We start from the raw sequence: 20,625 nt of genomic DNA on the forward strand, positions 1-20,625 counted from the left end.
TAGACAGAGCTGAGCAATCCCACAACCAACGGATCAGATTCAGTCTCTGCAGTCCTGCCACAGCCAGTCGTGAGTGGAGGTGGACAATTAAACAACTCGCTGGAAAATCTCCATTCTCAATGAGGGGGAGCCCAGCACATCAGTGCAAAGGCAAAGCTGAAGCATTTACACGAACCTTCAGGCCGAAGTGTTGAGTGGATGGTCCATTCTGGTGTCACCAGTGGTCCCCAGCAGGATGGGTGCCAGTCTTCAGCCAATTTGGTTCACTCCACGTGCTTTAGGAAACAGCCAAAGGCATTGGATACAGCCGAAGCTCTGGACCCTGACAATATTCCAGCAATAGTACTGAAGACGTGCTCCAGAACTGGCTGCACCCTTGACCAAGCTGTTCCAGTCCAGTTACAACATTGGCACCTACCCAACAATGTGGAAAATTGCCCAGGTACGTCCTGTCCACATGAAGCAGGACAACTCTAACCCGGCCAATTACTGCCCCATTAGTTTACTCTCGGTCATCAGGAAAGTGACGGGAGGGACAGTTGACGGTGCTGTCGATCAACAACAACCTGCTCACAGAAGCTCAGTTTGGGTTCTGTCAAAGTCGCTCATCTCCTGACCTCATTACAGCCTTGGTCCAGTCATGGACAGAGGAGCTGAACTCTAGGTGTGAAGTGAAGAGTAACTGCCCCTACCAGCAAGGCAGCATCAAGGAGCTCTGACCACACTCGAGTCAAGAGGAACTGGGAAAACCCTCTGCTGCTGGAATCATACCTAACGCAAAGGAAGGTGGGTGTTGGAGGTCAATCAGCGCCAGGGTATCTCTGCCAGAGTTCCTCAGCGTTGTGTCCCAGGTCCAACCATCCTTAGCTGCTTCATTGATGATCTTCATTCGAAGGGTCAGAAGTGTGGATGTTCGCTGATTGTGCAATGTTCAGAAACTCCTCAGATAATGAATTATCTTGGGACATGGGGAGTCCTTGGGTAACAAAGCAGTTCACAACCAAATGTAGCAGGTTCCACGCTCCACCTTTGTCTCCCATCAGATTCAGTCTGCAGCCCTCTGTCACCTCCACCCATCACCTCTCAGCCTCTGTTCCCACTCTCCCCTCCTCACCTGGATCCATATATTGTTTGCCAGCTCTTGCTCCATCCCTTCCCCTCACCTCTCTACACTGGCTGTCTCCCCTTTATCTTACAGTCCAGGTGAAGGGTCTTGATGTGAACCTTGACTGTCTACAGATGCTGCTCGACTGGCTGAGTTCCTCCAGTTTGTCTTTTTGCTCCAGATTCCGGCTTCTGCTGTCTCTTGTGTCTCCTGGACGATATCCAGGCCTGGGCTGCTAGGTGTCAGGTAACGTATGTGCTGTGCAAGCACTGGGCAGAGTTGAGACTCAACAGGAGAAAATCCAATTATCACCCCCAGGCATTCAATGGCACCACCATCACTGTTCCCCACTGTCAATACCCAGGGGTTACCACTGACCAGAAACTGACTTGCAGTAGCCATACACACAGTGTGGCTACTGGAGCAGGTCAGAGGCTGGGAATCCTGTGGTCAGTAACTCCCTTCCTCACTCCCCAAGGCCTGTCCCCCATCTACACGGCTCGTCAGGAGTGTGAGGGAACACCCCCCACTCGCCTGGGTGGGGGCAGCTCCGACAACACTCAAGCTCGACACCATCCAGGACACAGCAGCCCGCTCGACAGGCACCCCATCCACACCCACTCACTCACTCACCCCACCATCCACACACAGCAGCAGCAGTGTGGACCATCTACAGGACGCACTGCAGCAACTCACCGAGACCCCTCAGACGGCACCTTCCAAACCCACCAGGGCAGCAGAAGACCGGGGACACCACCCCCTGGGAGCTGCCCTGCCACCCACACCCCATCCTGACTCGGGAATATATCGCTGTTCCTCCACCGTCACTGGGTCAAAGTCCTGGAACCCCCTCCCGGTCAGCACTGGGGGTATACCCACACCTCAGGGACTGCAGCGGTTCAAGACGGCAGCTCACCCCCGCCTTCTCAGGGCAACTAGGGACGGGCGATTAATGCTGGCTCAGCCTATGAAACCCACACCCCTTGTGTGAATGTAGGTAAATGTATTAATGGAGAGGTGAGAGGGTGTGGGCAAGGTTTTTCAGGATGACACTGGCAATGTGTACGTGTGAGGGGAGGGTGAGTAGACTGCCTCTCCTCTCTGGACAACAGGCTGAGCAGTGACCTGACATTTTTAACATTGGATGCAGGGGGACTGTTTCTGCTGGTCTGAGTCACAGCAGAGAGACAGACCCAATACTGGCCATCTGTAAACTGTAGCCGGCTGTACCACGGGGTTTCAGGTGCTCCTCTGAGTATGAGGCCATCTGCCTCCTTCACCCCTCTCCAGTGGAGTGAGGGGCAGAACCGGAGAGGGTCCGAGAAACCCATCAGGAATTTGGGTGAAGCTTCTTTACACGTGGTGGGAGTGTGGAGCTCCCTCACGGGGAATGGGCGGAGTGTGGAGCTCCCTCACTCGGGGAATCGGCCGAGTGTGGAGTTCCCTCATTCCACTGAGGGGGGGGGGGGTTGGTGAACGGAACAGCTGGATTTAAGGCGAGGCTGGACAGGAACATGCTGATAGATTAGAGGAGGGGCTAGCAGGGCATAAACAGCAGCCTGGGCTGAATGGCCTGCTGTGTCTCTGGTCGACGCCTGTAGGTGGATGGGCTTGTGCTCAGGTTGTTCAGTGTGTGATCCCACCCACCACATCCCCCCCCCTCTTCCGTCCCCACCCCCACCAGTCCTTACTAAGTGCCGGCTGCAGTCTGCTCCTACCCTGGGTGGGGGCAACAGAGCGGTGGGGGTAGCCTTGTACCCTGAGACTGATCTCACTGTGGACTCTTCGAACCCCCCCGCCACAAATCTCTCCCAGATTCTCCTCCCAGTGACCTCGTCCCCTCCTTCCCAACCTCCCGGGGCATCGCTGATCTTCCTCGGTCTCCCATCGGCCTGTCCCAGGAGTCACTCCAGTGAGTCTGGGCTTCTGTCCTCGGGCACCGAGCACCCCCGGGGGTGGCCGGACCTCCCTCCTGCTTCCCTGCCACCCCGAGGGACCCGGGCCGAGTCTGGAGCCCAGGATCCAGGCTGTTGCGGGCAGTGGTGGAGCCAGGGAATCTGGGGGAGGTTTGGGAGCGTGGCCGGTGTGGCTGTGGTGAAGGGCGAGGATCGGAACTGGACACCAGGAGGGCAGTTGTCTGTTTCTGTCGGTACTGCCCTGAAGGTTCTCTGGTAACAAGGAGCCTTCTCAAAAGGGGAGGGAGCCGGACAGGGGGTCGGTGGGGGGAGGCAGTGCCACAGGGTCGCAGGGGGAGGGGATCTGATGGGGGTACAGGACCCGGCGAGGTAGGTGTGGGTGGGGGGGGGGGTGGGTGGGTGGGAGGTAGGTGTGTGTGTGTGGGGGGGGGGAGGTGAGACCCATCGCTCTGGTGATGGTTGGGAGGTGGTCTGGGAGTTGGTGGAGGCTGTGAGGGACGCTCTCCCGCAGCGGGTGGGGCCGGGGTCAGCAGGAGGTGCCCTGGCCGAGGTGGAGGGTGGTTGAGCGGAGCTGTGGACAGCTCGGACGTGCCGAGCGGCTGGTGTTGGCTGCGGACCTGAAGCAGGGACCTGGGCAAATGTTTAACAGGCTGTGGCTCAATGTTTGCTGAGAGAAGCCGGTGATAAGTTGGGACTGGGCAGTTACTGATTGTTGGCTCGCCACCGAGAACTCTGCTGACCTCAGCTTTGGGGCACTTTCTGCCGTCCTCACTTGCTGCTGGGACTCGCGGACATGGCACAGGCTGTGGGACGGAGGTAAGGCCGCCGCTTCACACCCCGGGGGGGGGGGGGGCTCAGTGTCCCAAAACTTGGGGCTGCTGGGGCCACTAGGGGGGTGGGGTTGGGCCCGCTGGGAGGTGGGAGGCCTTAGGCTGGAGATCGGCTCCTTCCCCCAACGAGGGGTCTGACTGGGAGCCTCCTGGCCCAAGGATCCCCCTGGGGTGGTGGGGAGGGTGGTGCAGAAACCAGCACCCCCTCCGTGGGTCCCTCCAGGGGTAAATTTGTATATTGTTGTCACATGTACTGAGGTACAGTGAAAAACCTTGTTCTGCATGCCGTCCATACAGATCATTTCATTACACCGTGCATTGAGGTCGTACAGGGTAAAACAACAAGAGCGCAGAATAAAGTGTCACAGTTACAGAGAAAGTGCAGTGCAGGCAGACAATAAGGTGCGAGGCCATGTCGAGGGAGATTGTGAGGTCAGGAGTCCATCCCATCGCACCAGGGGACCGCAGTGACAGGGTGTTGGGAAGTCCGGTGTTGTGCTCCCCTGTGGGCAGGCGCACTGCGGAACGGCGCGGCCTGAGCACTGACTCGGGGCTGTTACAGTACCCGGGTTGTCAGCGGGTGGACTGAGGGGGATGGGGGAGGGAACAGCCAATCCCGGCTCGCCCACACCGCACAGAAAGATGCAACGGGCAGCCTTCTCACCAGCAGCGACCACAGGGGTCCGGGGAGAGGGGCGGGGGCCGAGCAATTCCTGCCAACCGCTGGAATGGTCCAGGGAGCGGAGGCCCTTCCAGACACGGTGTGGGGATGGCGGGGGAGGGGGGGGGCGGTCAGAGGCTGCTGCAGTCACACAGCCCCGGTGAAGTGTGTGTCTCGGGGAAGTGGGATCGGCGGCGGAGGGGAGCAGGTACACCCGTCTGCAACGATCCTGTTCTCGGGGAAGGTTCCACACACCCTGGTTGTGTCTCCTGGAATATGGGTGATGGGGGCCTGGGTGGGATCCACTGGGAGGGTTGCTGATGGGGAGGGCGAGGAGGGGTCAGGAACTGCTCACACGTGGGGTGGGAATCTGGAGCTCCCTCCCACAAACAGCAACGGACTCGGAGGGGATTTCAAATCCAAGATGTATAGATGTGGTTAACCAATGCGGGAGGGGGAGGGAGCAGAGGGGGTGGATGGAGGGGTGGGGTTGTGGAGGGGGGTGGGACGAAGCGATGGGATTTTTCCTCCAGTCAACCGATTGTGTGGAGGAACAGGTTGAAGGGGCTGAATGGTCTCAGGTTACATATCATCCCCTCAACACTGCCTCACCTCCCAGTGACGGGGAGGGGTATGAGGGAGAGGCAGGGTGACAGAAGGCATGGAGGGAGAGTGAGGGGGAGGAAGAGGGATGGAGGAGTGGCCTAGGGTGAGGGGAGTGAGGTACGGAGTAACGCTCCACTTCCACAGTGAAGGAGTAATAGTGTGGGGGCGGGGGGAGCGTGGGAGGGGTGGAGGGAGTGGGGGTGGGTTAATGTTTTAGGTCCGGGCCCTTCTTCAGACTTGGGAAAGTGAGAAATGTTGGTTTTCTGCAGCCCAGGGGGTGGGGGAAGGGTGCGGAGAACGAAGGAAATATCTGTGGTAGGGCGGGACCAGAGGAGCTGGTGGCTGTTTCAGGGAGGGTAAAGTCAGATTCACCTCTCTGTAACGTGTAACCAATGGTGAGGCTGTGGGGCACGAGTAGCAGGTCAGACTGTACAAAGAGAACAGGGTGATGAGGCAGGAACGGCCGTTCTGGTCCCAACACAAAGAACAAGCCTCCTGACACGGGGGAGTCCTGCAGGCTGCAACGTGCCCGGATGGATCGAGGGGTTGTTCCTTGAGTTTGTGTCGGGCCTCAAGTGTAACTGTGCAGGAGACCACGGACACAGAGGTCGTGGGGCGGGAGGGGGCGGGGAAATTAAAGCAGCAGCGACAGGGAGCTCAGGGTCACTCCTGCGGACTGAGCTCGGGTGTTCCCGGAGCCATCACCCAGACTGGGTTTGGTTTCCCCAGTGCACCGGAGCCCACAGTGGGAACACCGAATGCAGGACCCTGGACTGCAAGAAGGGGAAGTGATCCATGCTTCACCTGGAGGACAGCTGGCTCCCTGGATGGTGGGAAGGGAAGCGGTGAAGGCACAGATGTTGCCCCCCACCCCCACAACCCCCCATTGTTACCGAGGTTACGATGGGGAGAGGTTGGTGGGGAATTGTGATCCATCCCTCACCCACTTCCCCTGCTACTGAGGACTAACGTGTCTGTCCTTCCTAGGTGTGATGAAGGGTCCCAGAACCGTTGCACTTCCCACAGACGCTGCCTGGCCTGATGAGTGTTTCAGGCATTTTCTGTTTTTATTTGAATTGCAACATCTGGAACTGTCATTTTTGATTTTCACAATTCTTTTCCAACGATTGACTGAGGAGACCAAATGTCCTGTTTCCAAGTTTGCTGACAATATTAAACCGGATGGGAATGTGAGTGGGGAGGATGATGTAGAGGGGCTTCGGGGGGATGTGGACGAGCTGGGTGGGTGGGTGAGGACAGGGCTAGTGGAATGTAGTGCAATATGTGAGTTTGTTTGATGCACTCAACAAAACAGCTGAGTATGTTTTATATGGTGAGAGATTGGACAGTGTTGGTGTTCAAAGGTATCTTGTGTCCCTGCACACGGTCTCTGAAGGGCAGCATGCAAGAGCAGCGAGCTTGGGGGAAGGCGTGTGGTAAATTGGCTTTCATTGTGACCGGATTTAAGTCCAGGAATGCAGCTCTCTTCCTGCGATTACACAGGGACTTGCTGAGACCACACTTGGAATATTGGGAGCAGATTTTCTTTCTTTACCTAAGAAACAACATACTTTCCATAGAGGGGGTGCAGCAAAGGTTGCTGAACAGAATGACCATCTCACCGACCAGTGGACAGAGGTTCCAGGGATGGCTGGTTTGCCCATGAAGAGTAGAGAAAAATGAGAGATCTCATCAAAGCTTACAAAATTCACAGAGGGTTGGACGGGCTGGATGGAGGGAGGGTGTTTCCCCTGGCTGAGGAGTTAGGAACAGGAGTACGGTGTCAGAACAAGGGGGTCGGCCAATTAGGACTGAGATGAGGGAAAAACTTCACTCAGCGGGCGGTGAATCTTTGGAATTCTCTCCCTCGACTCGGTCATTGTGTTCATTCGAAGCGGAAAACAATGAATCTCTGGACATTAGTGGATACGGGGATAGTGCGGGTGTTGTGACTGAGTTCAGAGACAGCAGCTGCAGACGTGACAGCTCTGTATTCAGCACCAGCTCACATCTCAGTGAATTCAATCAGCAAAGATAACAGCAGGTGATTGAATACAATTTCAATAGTTACAATTGCATAGTTCACTTCAATATTCTGGGGGCAGATAAATGTTTCCACCGAATTACATAGTTACAATGAGAGTGTATCGTAACTGACAAGACACCTCTGAATATTCCAAAACCGTTGCTGGGACAAAATAATCACACAGATGGTCTCGAAGGTTCTGAGGACAGAGAGCCCAGGCACTCAGAATTAGTGTTGTGGGGTGAGTCTCTGGGTACACAGATACCCCCATTTATTGATCACTGATCTGATGTGGACTAATTAACATAGAGCCACTGTGTGTAGGCTTGACCGATGCAGACACGGCTGTCTCGTGGCCATGTCAGTTCACTCACCAGATGTGTCCAGCTGTGGACCAGTTCCCTGCGCTCTGCAGACTGTGCTGTTCGTTGTCAGACCACAGCTGATCTCAGGACTGATTACTGCTTGCAGTTCACGTTTTGAAAATTCATGAGGACTGCTTTTCACTTGTACTAATGGCTACTATTTCTCAAACCTTATGTTGACTATGGCTGCTTGCAGCAGAACGGTGCTGAGGGAAATTGGCCACAAATGGTGGAGCAGTTCGAAGGGCCAAATGGCCTCCCCTTATACTTCCTCTATTACGTTTGTACATTAACATTCAGGCGTGGGAAAGTAACCCACGTGCAGTGGCCAGTAACATCTCCAACAAGGGAATGTCTAACACCTACCCGTTACCATCAGCACCATCAATGTCCGGGGCCACCACTGACCAACTGGCCCAGGTCTCTCTCCCCACGGGGCCTGTGCACCACCCACAGGGGACGTCCGACGGAACACTCTGTGCACCACCCACGGGGGACGTCTGACGGAACACTGTGCACCACCAACGGGGGACGTCTGATGGAACACTGTGCACCACCCATAGGGGACGTCCGACGGAACACTCTGTGCACCACCCACAGGGGACGTCTGACGGAACACTGTGCACCACTCTCCACAGTTCCAACAAATCTCGACACCGTCCAGCACAAAATAGCCCGCTTGATTGGCAGCCCATCAATCAGCCTAAATGTTCATTGCTCCCACCACCGGCACACAGTGGCTGCTCGGACAGGACCTCCCGAACCCACCACCCCTCCCACCAGGACAGCAGGTATACGGACCACACCACCTGCTACTTGCAGTGTCCTGAGGGCTCCTTCGTTTTGCAGATGCAGACCCCTCCGCACCTACACTCTGGGGGCACCTTCGCCAGCCGGACAGCAGTGGTTCGAGGGGGCGGCTCACTCTCAACGATGCCCGGGCACCCCAGCAAGAAGAACTCCTCCCCAGGGCACACCTGCTGCTCGGGCACCCGACTGTCCCAGGACACGCCTGGACCACTCCACAAACTGGAGGCTGCAGATGCTGGAATCCAGATCCCCAATCCCGATGAAGGTTCTCCCTCCACAGATGCTGCCCGACCCGCTGAGTTCCTCCAGCGCTCCATGTGTCTGTCCACAAACTGCCCCTCCATCAGCCTCGGCACATCTCAAGCTCTGCCGCCCGGGTCCAAGCCGACACCCCACCCAGTCACACACTGCCCCCCAACCCTGCCCCACCGTGTTCCCTCCACCCTCCCCTGCTCCAGACCCACAGATGCCCAACCTCCATGGCTTCTCCTTTGGTGTCTTCACCCCGACTTCCAAGATTCCTTGCAGACACTCCCCACCTCAGCCTCTCCCTCTCCCCCTTTAACCTGCCCCCCCCCCCGTGTGAGCCGGCCTGTTACCTCCCGATGTGGCGGGGTGTTCACCGACACCAGTCACCAACAGGGAGGGCAGCTCTCCAATTCCCCAGCACCTGGCGCCACATCGAGACGCCCCCTTGACCTGCACAAGCGGCGAAGGGCCGTTGGCAGCAGGTCACTGCTCCAACGCAAGACACACACGTGCACGGCAGGATCCCACAGCGGCAATGCATTGAGGACCTGTGCGTGTGTTACCGTTAGCTCTGGGGCACCTCCTGAGCAAACGCCAGGCGCTTCGTCTCCTGGAGGAGGGGGGAGAGGCAGGGTTTGAGCACAGGGCGGGGAGAGGACAAGCACTGGGTCCATCTTCCTGCTGGTTTGTTTTCCCGCCGGTGCCTCCTACTGCCGAATAGCCACTCCCTGCCTGAGGTCTAATCACTGTTTTGTTTTGCAGAGTTCCACCTGGTGTCAGCATGAAGATTTGGGCCTTGGTCGCTGTTGTCCTGTGTTCCCTCAGACCAGCATTCACTGATGTAAACCGTGATCTTACCTCCTCCCCCTCCCCCTCCCTCCCCTCCCCTTCATTCCGTCCCCCTCCCCTCCTCCCCTCCCCGCACTCCCTCCCTCCCTCACCCCTCTTCACATCCCCTGCCTCCCACTCCCTCCCCTCGCTCACTCTCTCTTCTCAATGGCAGAGCAGTTCCGTCTCAGCTCACCGGCGGTCAGTCCCACCTCCCCGGCCCGGGGACTGAAAAGGTCTTCCTCTGGGGTGGGCAGAGTCACCCAGGGATCCGGCTCCGGATGTGGCCCCCACCCTCGGGAGTCTCCCACTCCCCGGTCGGATCCAAGCAGCTGAGACCCTCGGATGCACAAACCTACAAACCCTCGCAAATGGACAGTCACCGCGGATTGTAGTCCAGCACCCTCAGTCCCATCGGCGGGGTGGGGGGCGGGCACCGGTCGGCGGGGCGGTGTCGGGGCACCGGTCGGAAGGGCGGTGTCCGGGCACCGGTGGAGAACAGGACTGGCAGGTGAGGGCTAGCAGGACTACTCCCTGCCCTGCAGTCCGGAAGGGGCCTACAGGACAGCAAACCTTTGTTCCTCTCTTTCCCTTGCCTCTTTATTCTGTTTTTTTCTCGGCCTCCCTCATCCCTCAGACGTGCCTGAACAAATGTCTCTCACTTCCACAGGTCAAGAATACCACAACAGTGATTCAACCCAGTGAGATCTCAATTCTCCCCCCTGTCCAGATCACAGCCCGGGGTCTGGAGGTCCAGCCAGGGGGAACCCAGGGGCCAGACACTGACCCGACGGGTGCCCACCCACCTGGTACCCACCAGCCAGATGTCCACTCATCCGGTGCCAACCCATCAGCCGCATTAGGTTCCAAAGAGACATTGGCAGAACCCATGAAGATAGCGGCGGAGCCGCTCCTTCAGAGCGGAGGCGAGGAGCAGCCGGCGGAAGGATGCGCGGGGGCCAGATCCCTGGCCATGGCGCAGCTCTTGGGGAAGGCCATCAGTGACTTCGGCATGGAGATGTTCAAGAAGGTTTTGAAGGAAACCAAGAAGCCGAATGTGATCATCTCCCCTCTGAGCATCGTGCTGGGACTGGCTCAGCTCGCTCTGGGTAACAGATTTGTTCCGATTGCTCACCCCCTGGCTGGTAGCCGTGTGGGGGGTGGGTAGTTCTCTCACTGGACCCACATCTAGAGGCCTGGGCCACTCCCACAGACTCAAATCTAAATCCCGCCTCAGCAGCTGGGCAATTTAAATTCACGATTAAACTGATCTGGGAATGGAGAGCGAGTTTCCCAGGAAAGCTGGGCTGCCACAGATCTGACACACTTCGAGGAAATCATGGCATCCTAGAAACGTACAGCTCAGGAACAGCCCCTTCGGCCCATCTTGTCGCTGCCGACCGTGATGTCTATCAACACTGGTCCCCTTTGCCCACGTCAGGCCCGGGTCCCTCCATCCCTCCTCTCCAAGTAGCTGTCCGAATGCCCCCACAACCTCCTCAGGCAGCTCCTTCCAGATATCCCCCACCCTGTGTGGAAAAACTTCCCCCTCAGATCTGCTTTACATTTCCCCCCTCTCACCCTCAACCTGTGCCCTCTAGTTCCTGCCCTGGGAGAAGGACTCTGACTCTCTACCCCATCTATACCTCCTAGCTCCCAGTGAGAACAACGCCATCTCTCCCTATGACGACAGCCCTCCGTTCCGGACCACACCCTGGGGGATCCCTCCGCACTCTCTCTGACGATCCCTCATCCCTCCTGTAGGGAGGTGACCAGAACTGTACACAAATCTGCGATCTCCAGACCCACAACTGTGGTTGGCTCCCAACTCCTCCGTTCAGGGGTAAATAGGGATGGACGGTAAACACTGGCTCTGTCGGTCAGGGGAAGGAGCCGCCCCCCTCCCCGGCCCCGAGCTCTGGATCCCTTCCCAATCTCTCGATCCATACACGGGCTGCTGGCCCCCGCTCTCTGGGACCAGTGGTGGGGTGGTGTAGAAACTGCAAAAATGGGGTCAAAACGCAACAGCTGCCAGAGAGGTGGGGGCGGGGAGGGGGTTACATTTGGGACCTGCCCCAGGAGCTGGCAGGGACAGAGCTGGGAGACATGCTGAGCTGGTGGGGGGTGGGGGAGTGTCGCGAGGGGGTGGGGGTGGGTGGGTTTGAAACTGTTTCTCGCCCGGGAGCCAGTGAGAGCTCACGGAGACGGGGCGAGGATACCTGGGGTGATGCAACGCTGGGTGGGCAGCAGAACTGTCACTGAGCTGCCTCATGGGACAGCAGAAGGCCGAAGGGCCGAGCGGCCTTCTGTTCCACTGAATGCAGACTCGAGGGTGGAAGATTGGCGCAGCGGGTAGTGCTGCTGCCTCACCGCACCAGGGAGCCGGGTTTAATCTTGACCACGCTCTCCCTGTGACTGGTGGTTTGCCCGGGGGCTCCGGTTCCCTCCCACATCCCAACGACGTGCGGGTCGGTGGGGTAATTGCCCCCAGTGGGTGGGTGAGAGGTAAATGTGGGGGGAGAACAGGTTCCGGGGAAGACCAGCGGCAGCTGGGATTACACTGTGAGACAGCATGATTCAGTGCGCTGAATGGCCTCCTCTGGCGAGTGGGAGGGGGAGGAGCGCTCACCTGCTGAGCCCGCGTTCTCCACACTTTGTGCCGCAGGTTCTGCCAACAAGACGGAGAGGGAACTGGTGAAAGCTCTCCACTTCGACCCGCTCAACTGCTCACACCACACACTGCACACCGCCGTCAACACCTTCAACCAGAGAGTGCTCAGCATCGCGTCCACCATCTACGTCCGTGAGGGTGAGGCCGCCCCCCCCCCAAATACTGCAGGGTACCTGTGTGTGGGAGGGGAGGGGTGGAGAGTTTAAAATGGGTGACTGTCAGGTGTGCATTTGTAATGCGAGGCGAGTGTCAGATGCCCAGATGTGTGTCCATAATGTCAGGTGTGTGTGGCCAGCTATGTGTTTATAACACCAAGAGAATGGATGTTTGCCAGATGTGTGGATGATGCCCAGGTGTTGATGCCAGGCGTGAGATGCCCCGATGTGTTGGTTCCAGTGTGATATGAGCAGATGTGGGTTGGCGCCAGGTGTGAGATGCCCAGATGTGAATGGCGCCAGGTGTGAGATGCCCAGATGTGCTTTGGTGCCGTGTGAGATGCCCAGATGTGGGCTGTGCCAGTTGTGAGTGATGCAGCTGCCAGCTTTGCCAGCTGTGTTTGCGCCATGCAGGGTTCCACCTGAAGTCGGGCTTCCTGACGGATTCGGAGAGGTTTTACAAGTCCCGCCCGCAGCCCCTGAGCGGAGTGGCCGCTGTCGACGCCAACAAGATCAACGCTTGGGTGGAGCAGATGACGGGCGGCAAAATCAAAACCTTCCTGACTGAGGTTCCGGGAAACCTCGAACTGATGTTGGTCAACGCCATTAACTTTAAAGGTGAGTGTTGCTCCTGCAGGGGACTTGTGATCACCCCCCCCCCCCCCACCGCCCCCCCCCCCGGGATCGGGCACAGTGAACGGCCAAAAGAGGGGACCCAGACGTTCACCAAACCTCTGAGCAGCTCTACTGACCCTCACCGGGGGACGGGTCCCACACACACACTGACCTTTACTGGGGGATGGGTCCCCCCCCCCCACACACACACACACATAGCCCCTCACTGGGGGATGGGTTCACCCCCCCCCCCCCACACACACACACACTGCCCCTCACTGGGGGACGGCCCCCCCCCCCCCCATTGCCCCGTTGGTTGATGAAGATCAGAAAAATCTGCGCAAGCTGGAAATCTGAAGTAAAACTCTGAGCAACTCAGCAGGTCGCGCAGCCTCACAGAACTTCTGTTTCGGGTTGAAGACTGTTGATAAAACCCACGAGTGCCTGTTCACAACTTACCCCCAGGCACCGCTGGGCTCCGCCTACCAGAGATATCCGCTTTTTCCTATCCACCCCAACATATCCTTTCTGCGACTATATATCAACTCACCTTCTCTCCTCCCCGCGTCTAGCAGAGGGTGTTTGACTGAAATGTTAATGCTCTCTCCACAGACGCTGCCTGACCTGCTGAGTGTTTCCAGCATTTGTCTGCTTCAGATTTCCAGGTTGTGTAGTTATTCACTGAATGGTGGGCACTTCCCCTAGAGTACGGTGCAGCCCCTCGCTGTGTGAGTGTGCTCTCTGCGCAGCTGAGCGAGTGTGCTCTCTGCACAGCTGTGTGTGTGCTCTCTGCACAGCTGAGCGAGTGTGGTCTCTGCACAGCTGAGCGAGTGTGCTCTCTGCACAGCTGAGCGAGTGTGCTCTCTGCACAGCTGTGTGACTGTGCTCTCTGCACAGCTGAGCGAGTGTGCTCTCTGCACAGCTGTGTGACTGTGCTCTCTGCACAGCTGAGCGAGTGTGGTCTCTGCACAGCTGAGCGAGTGTGGTCTCTGCACAGCTGTGTGTGTGCTCTCTGCACAGCTGTGTGTGTGCTCTCTGCACAGCTGAGCGAGTGTGGTCTCTGCACAGCTGAGCGAGTGTGCTCTCTGCACAGCTGAGCGAGTGTGGTCTCTGCACAGTTGAGCAGACATGTGTGATCCTTGTCCTCTGTCGGCAGGACTTTCTCCTGCTCAGGGAACTATTCAGGGCCCTGGGTCCTCTGAGTACATAAGATAAGTGCGAGGTGCTACATTTTGGGAAGTCAATCCAGGGCAGGACTTTCACAGTGAATGGTTGGGTCCTGGGGAGTGTTGTAGAACAAGAGGGACACAGAGGTCCAAGTACATGTTTCCCTGAAGTAACATCACAGGTAGACAGGGTGGTGAAGAAGGCGTTCGGCACCCTGGCCTTCATCGATCAGGGCACTGAATGTAGAAGTTGGGAGGTGACGTTGCAGTTGTGCAGGAGGTTGGTGAGTCTGCGTTTAGAATGTTGTGTTCGCCTTTGGTCACCCTGTTGTAAGGTGTTACTGAACTGGGAAGAGTGCAGAAAGGCATTAGCAGGATGTTGTCAGGACTCGAGGGACTGAGTTATGGAGACAGGTCGGGCAGGCTGGGACTTTATTCCTTGGAGTGTAGGAAACTGAGGGGTGACCTTACAGAGGTGTATAAAACCATGAGAGGCATAGATAGGGTTAATGCACTCAGTCTTTTTCCCAGGGTTGAGGAAGCAAGAACCAGAAGGCACAGGTTTAAGGTGAGAGGGAAGAGATTTAATAGGGATGTGGGCGGGGGGCAAATGGGACTCTTCACCCAGAGGGTGGTGGGTGTATGGAACAAGCTGCCAGAGGAAGTGGGTGAGGCAGGAACACTAGCAACATTCAGAGGACATTTTGGACAGGTCCGTGGGTGGGAAAGGTTTAGAGGGATGTGGGCCAAACACGGGCAAATGGGACTAGCTTCGTTGGGCATCTTGGTCAGCATAGACCGGTTGGGCCGAAGGGCCTGTCTCTGCCTGCAAAACAATGCAGATGCCGGAAATCTGAAATAAAGACAGAGAATTCAGGAAACACTCAGTGGGTCAGGCAGCGTCTGTGGGGAGAGGAGCAGGGATGACGATGCAGACGGATGGGCGTGCACTGGCGGGGAGTGTGTGAGGGCGGGAGCTGAGTGTTGGTGCTGTGCCCATACAGGGCTGTGGAAGGTTCAGTTCGACCCACTGGCGACGGGACCCGAGCCCTTCTTCCTGGAGGACGGGCATATGGAGCGAGTGCCCACCATGAAGCACCCCAAGTATCCCGTCAGCAGCATGTACAGCGACGAGCTTCAGAGCGAGGTGAGGAACCTGGAGACCCCCTGCCTGACCCTCCCCATGGGCTGCTGCTCACAGAGCCTGTCCCCCACTCGGGTGGGACCCCTGACCGCGCAGTGAGCTTCCTTTGTGGGGTTGGGCTTCCAGTGGCGAGGGGAGAGCCCCCATCTGTGGAGAGCAGAGCCCCCTGTTCACGGGAAAAGTCCCTGGATATGGGGGAGTCCCCTGTCTGTGGGGTTGGAGGGTCCCATGGGGTGACCCCCGCCCCCGCCTCACCCTGTCGGTGGCCGGAGGGGCTGCCGATGCTCAGCTGCCACTGTGGCACCTCATTGGGCAGGTGGAAGGGGTGACCACGGTCCTTCACCGGTGGGGGGGGGGGGAGGAGGTAATGGAATATGGGAGAGGGTGGGATGGGGAGAGGGTGGGGGTGAGTTGGAGCTGGGTGGGTGGGGGTGATTTCGGGAGGGGCCCTCGGATCCAATACCATTGAATAAGAACTACATTTCACTAGCCACCCACACCACAGTGGGGAACTCAGTGCACACCCGCCAAGACCACTCCCAGGGAAGCGCCGCCTCAGCCGGTCCTGCAGACTCCCCCCCCAACCCCCTCCTGAGAAGGTAAGGAGTTGGCCTCCGCCCCCTCATCTCAGTCCCACCTGGCCGCCCCCGGTCCCAGACTCCTGAGCCGGGGAACTGCCCTCCCTGCCCCCAGCCTGCGGGCCCCGCAAGGTTCCCTGAGATCGCGTCCGAGCGCAGTCAGTCTGTCCTCGGGCAGCAGACCCGGTCCGGGGAATCCTCGCTGACTCTGCTCACTCCCGTCCTTCAGCGGACGCTGACGTTAGGGAACGGGTCGGTCACTCCCTGTTCTCTCTCCCTTATTGTCTACCTGCACTGCACTTCCCTGTAGCTGTGACACTTTACTCTGCATTCTGTATTGTTTCACCCTGTGCTACCTCAATGCACTGTGTAATGAACGGACCTGTATGAACAGTGTGTAAGACAAGTTTCTCACTGTACCTCGGTACAAGTGACAATAATAAACCAATTCCAACACAGGAACCGCAGGACCGACTGAAGTTTGGAAGCTGCTTCCATTCCGAACTCTGCACATGTCAGCCGTCAGTCTCACCCACCTGCCCGGCGCTACTTCAGTTCCTTCTCCTCCCCGAACCGTTCATCTCCCGGTGGTTGTGGCCGGAGTTGTGAGCTTCACCCTGTACTCAGTGGACGGTGTTCCAGCGGCGGTCACAAGCACACTGTTTGATGCCGCTCCCTTTCCTATACTCCGACTCTGTGAGAGCCTCGTCTCTCCCCCAGCTGGTCTCCTTGTCGCACCCCCTCCCATGCAAGTCCGTGCAGGACATGTTCCTGTTTCTCCCCGGCGCACTCTCCTGTTTGCCCGTCTCTGTCCGTTCCTTGGTTCTTTGCTGCCATGTTGGGCAACGTTTCAAGCCTCTCCCTTGTAACACTGCCTGGGCCCTCCGCCTCCGCCCCCCGCCCACACCCTCTGCCCAGCTACGGATGAATCACTTTTCGCGTTGGCTTTTTGTGCTTTCAGGGAACACATTTTTCTGCAAATCCTGGACTTGGTACCAACCGTAGCGCGTCCACTGTTGCATCTTTCCATGTGTTCTCCCGATAAACCAGACACTTTCCTTTCAAATCTTCAGCGCAGCTGGTAGAGCCGCTGCCTCGCAGTTCCAACAGCCCGGGTTCGATCCTGACCTCCGGCGCTGTCTGTGTGGAGTTTGAACGTTCTCCCTGTGACCGCCTGGGTTTCCCCGGGTGCTCCGGTTTCCTCCCACATCCGGAAGATACGATGGGTGAATCGGCCGCAGTAAATTGCCCCCAGCATGTAGGGAGGGATAGAACCTGGGGCAAATTGATGGGGATATGGGAAGAATAACATGGGATTAGTGCAGATGGCTGCATGGTGGTCGGCCTGGACTCGGTGGGCCGAAGGGCCTGTTTCCATTCTGCTTGACTTTTTCACTTTTAACCTTCATCGATTCCTTTCTGTAGCTTTGTCCCAAATTTCAGATTGAACTACATCACTTTCAAACACAGTGCGGCGCTCCCTCAGTACTGCCCCTCCCACGGTGACGCTCCCTCAGTACCGCCCCTCCCACGGTGACCCTCCCTCAGTACCGCCCCTCCCACGGTGACCCTCCCTCAGTACCGCCCCTCCCACGGTGACCCTCCCTCAGTACCTCCCCCCCACAGTGTAATGGGGTGTCAGCCCTGAATCTCCGGCCTTGCAGTTGGTTGGTTCCTCCTTCTGAGGCTGAGGTCTGCGATTCCGCGGCTGCAGTCGCCAACTGCGGGACGGTGACGGCGCCGTGGGATTGGTGCCCAGGGGTGGTGCACAAAGGGAGCATGGGCCAGTGTTAGTGCAGGAACCGGGGGTTGGAAGGGAGTGGGGGGTGGGTCACCAGCCGGGAGTGCAAACCGTCGGCCAGCAGGGTTGTAGATGGGCCGAGTGTTGGCGCCTGTGTAATTGGGAGAAAGCCGTGTCCTCTGCCGCCAGCTCCTGTGCAGGGGAGAGCTCCGTCCGAACTGGGATCTCCACAGTAGCACCTGCAGGGGACGGGGCCGGAGAGGGGAGTGGAGCAATGGGCATGTTCAGGGGTCGCTGGGGTTTGTGACGAGACCTTGTCTGGTTAGGTTATCAGGATGGCTTTCAAACACAACATCAGCTTCATTGTGGTGAAGCCCGTGATGAACAGCGGGCTTAACACCATCGTCAAGAACGTCAACATCTCCGACATCGTGGGACACTTCAAGCCGCGCCCGATGTTGGTCAGGCTTCCCAAACTCAACATCGACTTCAACACCGACCTGAAGGGGACTTTGCAGAAACTTGGTAGGTTTCAGTGTTACCCCGACCCCAGTGTTAACCCGACCCCAGGGTCACAGAGTCCCCATTGTCACCTTGACCCCAGTGTTAACCCGACCCCAGTGTCACCCGAACCCCGTGTTACCCCAACCCCAGTGTTACCCTGACCCCAGGTTCACAGAGTCCCCAGTGTTACATAGAACATAGAACCATAGAACAGTACAGCACAATACAGGCCCTTCGGCCCACAATGTTGTGCCGACCTTTAAAACTCGCCTTTAACACCTTCCTCTATTTAAAATTCCTCCATATGCTTATCTAGTAATCTCTTGAATTTGACCAATGTGCCTGCCTCCACCACCACCCCAGGCAGCATATTCCATGCACCAACCGCTCTCTGGGTAAAATACCTTCCTCTGATATCTCCCTTGAACTTCCCACCCATTGCTTTAAAGCCATGCCCTCTTGTATTGAGCACTGATGCCCTGGGAAAGAGGTGCTGGCTGTCTACTCTATCTATTCCTCTTAATATTTTGTGCACCTCTATCATGTCTCCCCTCATCCTCCTTCTGTCCAAAGAGACTAGCTCCCTTAGTCTCTCCTCATAATCCATAATCTCTAATCCAGGCAGCATCCTGGTAAATCTCCTCTGCACCGTTTCCAACGTTTCCACATCCTTCCTATAATGAGGTGACCAGAACTGAACACAGTACTCCAAGTGTGGTCTAACCAGAGTTTTGTAGAGCTGCATCATTACCTCGCGGCTCTTAAACTGGATCCCTTGATTTATGAAAGCTAACACCCCATAAACTTTCTTAACTACCCTATCCACCTGTGAGGCAACTTTCAGGGATCTGTGGATATGAACCCCTAGATTCCTCTGCTCCTCCACACTACCCAGAATCCTGCCATTAACTTTGTACTCTCCCCTGGAGTTTGTCCTTCCAAAGTGTACCACCTTACACTTCTCTGGATTGAACTCCATCTGCCACTTGTCAGCCCAGCTCTGCATCCTATCAATGTTCCTCTACAATCTTCGACAATCCTCTACAGTATCCACAACACCAAGTCATCCCCGACCCCAGTTACCCCGACCCCAGTGTTACCCTGACCCCAGTGTTACCCCGACCCCAGGGTCACAGAATCTCCAGTGTCACCCTGACCCCAGTGTCAGATTCCGCAGCGTCGCTCTGACCCCGGGGTTGCTCCACGTTTCTTGGCATGTGTGTGTGTGTGTGTGTGTGGGGGGGGGGGATGGACCAGATTGTCCTGGCCGATATGGTTATGTGGGGTGGGGTGGGGTGAGTGGTGCTGGGGTGGGGGTGCACCTTGGCTGGGATCCTGGGCGGTGTGTTCCGGGGGGGGGTGTGGGGGTTGGTGGGGCTGGTGGGTTCTGGGGGTGTCAGTGAGGGTCGGGGGGGGGGGGTTCCGGATGGGAGGGGGTATTGCCGTTGTCTCTGCCCTGGTTCCAGGGGTCGGATCCCCACACCCCGACCCAGCCCCGCTCTCAGCCTCCCTCCCGCCTGCAGGTCTCGGCGACATCTTCAGGAACCCAGACCTGAGCAGGATCTCCGACAGGCCACTGGTGGTGTCTTCTGTCCAACACAAGGCCACCATGGAGCTGAGGGAGGAGGGGGTGGAGGCTGCCGCCAGCACCGCTATCGCCATCAACCGCTCCCTCCTGCAGTGTAACATCAACCGGCCTTTCTTCTTCCTCATCCGCGATGACATCTCCGGCATCCCGCTCTTCCTCGGCACCATCAAGGACCCCCAACCCGAGATGCAGAAGGAACCGGACTTGTACCTGGAGGGACAGTACCTGGACGTGAAGGAACTGCCCGTCCCCAAGTGAGAAGTGGGCTTGGCCGGACCGCGGCAGTCGGCTTGGACACCCCACCCCAGCGGCGCCTTCTGTCTTGTTTCACAAATTAACGAACAGTAATTCGCACTCTGTTCCCATCTCCGCCCACTGCAGTCGTTCAGCTGCAGGACAGGGGGTTGAAGATCACCGGGTGTCACAGCTGAACCATCAGGGGATTGAGCTGCGACCGGCCCAGGAACCAGGCGGACACCTCCCTCTGGTGGGACGGGCAGGGGCACAGAGCGCGACCACTGACCAATCACGGGCGCTGACCAGCACCTACCGGATCAGGCAGCGAGCAAAGCCGCCCCAAGCTGCACCTGCCCAAGGTCTCCCAAAGAGAATCCTGTAGCTGCTGAGTCACCAAGTGATCACCTGTACTTCCTGTGACACCGACCAAGATTGCCTGTATTTTCTGTTACTGAGCAAGACCGCCTGTACTTACTGCGATGCTGATCAAAGTTACCTGTATTTCCAATGTTAATGAGTAAAGTTGCCTGTATTTCATGTCTCTGTGTGAGGTTGCCTGTATTACCCGTGTCACCGTGAGGTTGCCTGTATTTCCTCTGTCACCGTGAGGTTACCTGTATTTCCTGTGTCACTGAGATCGGTTGGACTGGTGATGTGAGGGGTCTGGGCCGTGTCAGGGCTGGAGAGGGTGTGAACTCTCCTTGGGGAAGGTTACCCTGGATTGCCTGAAACTGCAAATTAATCAGCAGGATCCAGCCCCAGGTGATTACCCGCCCCTGGTCTCCCCCGTCCATTGTGGGGAATGTAATGTGCGGGATACATGGATGTCT

The 20,625-nt window shown here is 57.4% G+C and overlaps 1 protein-coding gene across 1 annotated transcript; it reads left to right on the top strand.

Annotated features, from left to right (window-relative positions):
• Window positions 1-3,700: 3,700 nt before the first annotated feature.
• Window positions 3,701-20,332, top strand: serpinf2b (serpin peptidase inhibitor, clade F (alpha-2 antiplasmin, pigment epithelium derived factor), member 2b). The gene is made up of 8 exons (XM_052035875.1): window positions 3,701-3,837; window positions 9,331-9,409; window positions 10,067-10,505; window positions 12,062-12,205; window positions 12,637-12,840; window positions 15,008-15,150; window positions 17,793-17,991; window positions 19,494-20,332. Exons 1-8 carry the CDS (start codon window positions 3,815-3,817, stop codon window positions 19,814-19,816), a joined length of 1,554 nt encoding a protein of 517 aa, XP_051891835.1. The 5' UTR covers window positions 3,701-3,814; the 3' UTR covers window positions 19,817-20,332.
• The last annotated feature ends 293 nt before the right edge of the window (window positions 20,333-20,625 follow it).

Source organism: Pristis pectinata, chromosome 21, assembly GCF_009764475.1.
Source record: "Pristis pectinata isolate sPriPec2 chromosome 21, sPriPec2.1.pri, whole genome shotgun sequence".
Taxonomy (NCBI): Eukaryota; Metazoa; Chordata; class Chondrichthyes; order Rhinopristiformes; family Pristidae; genus Pristis; species Pristis pectinata.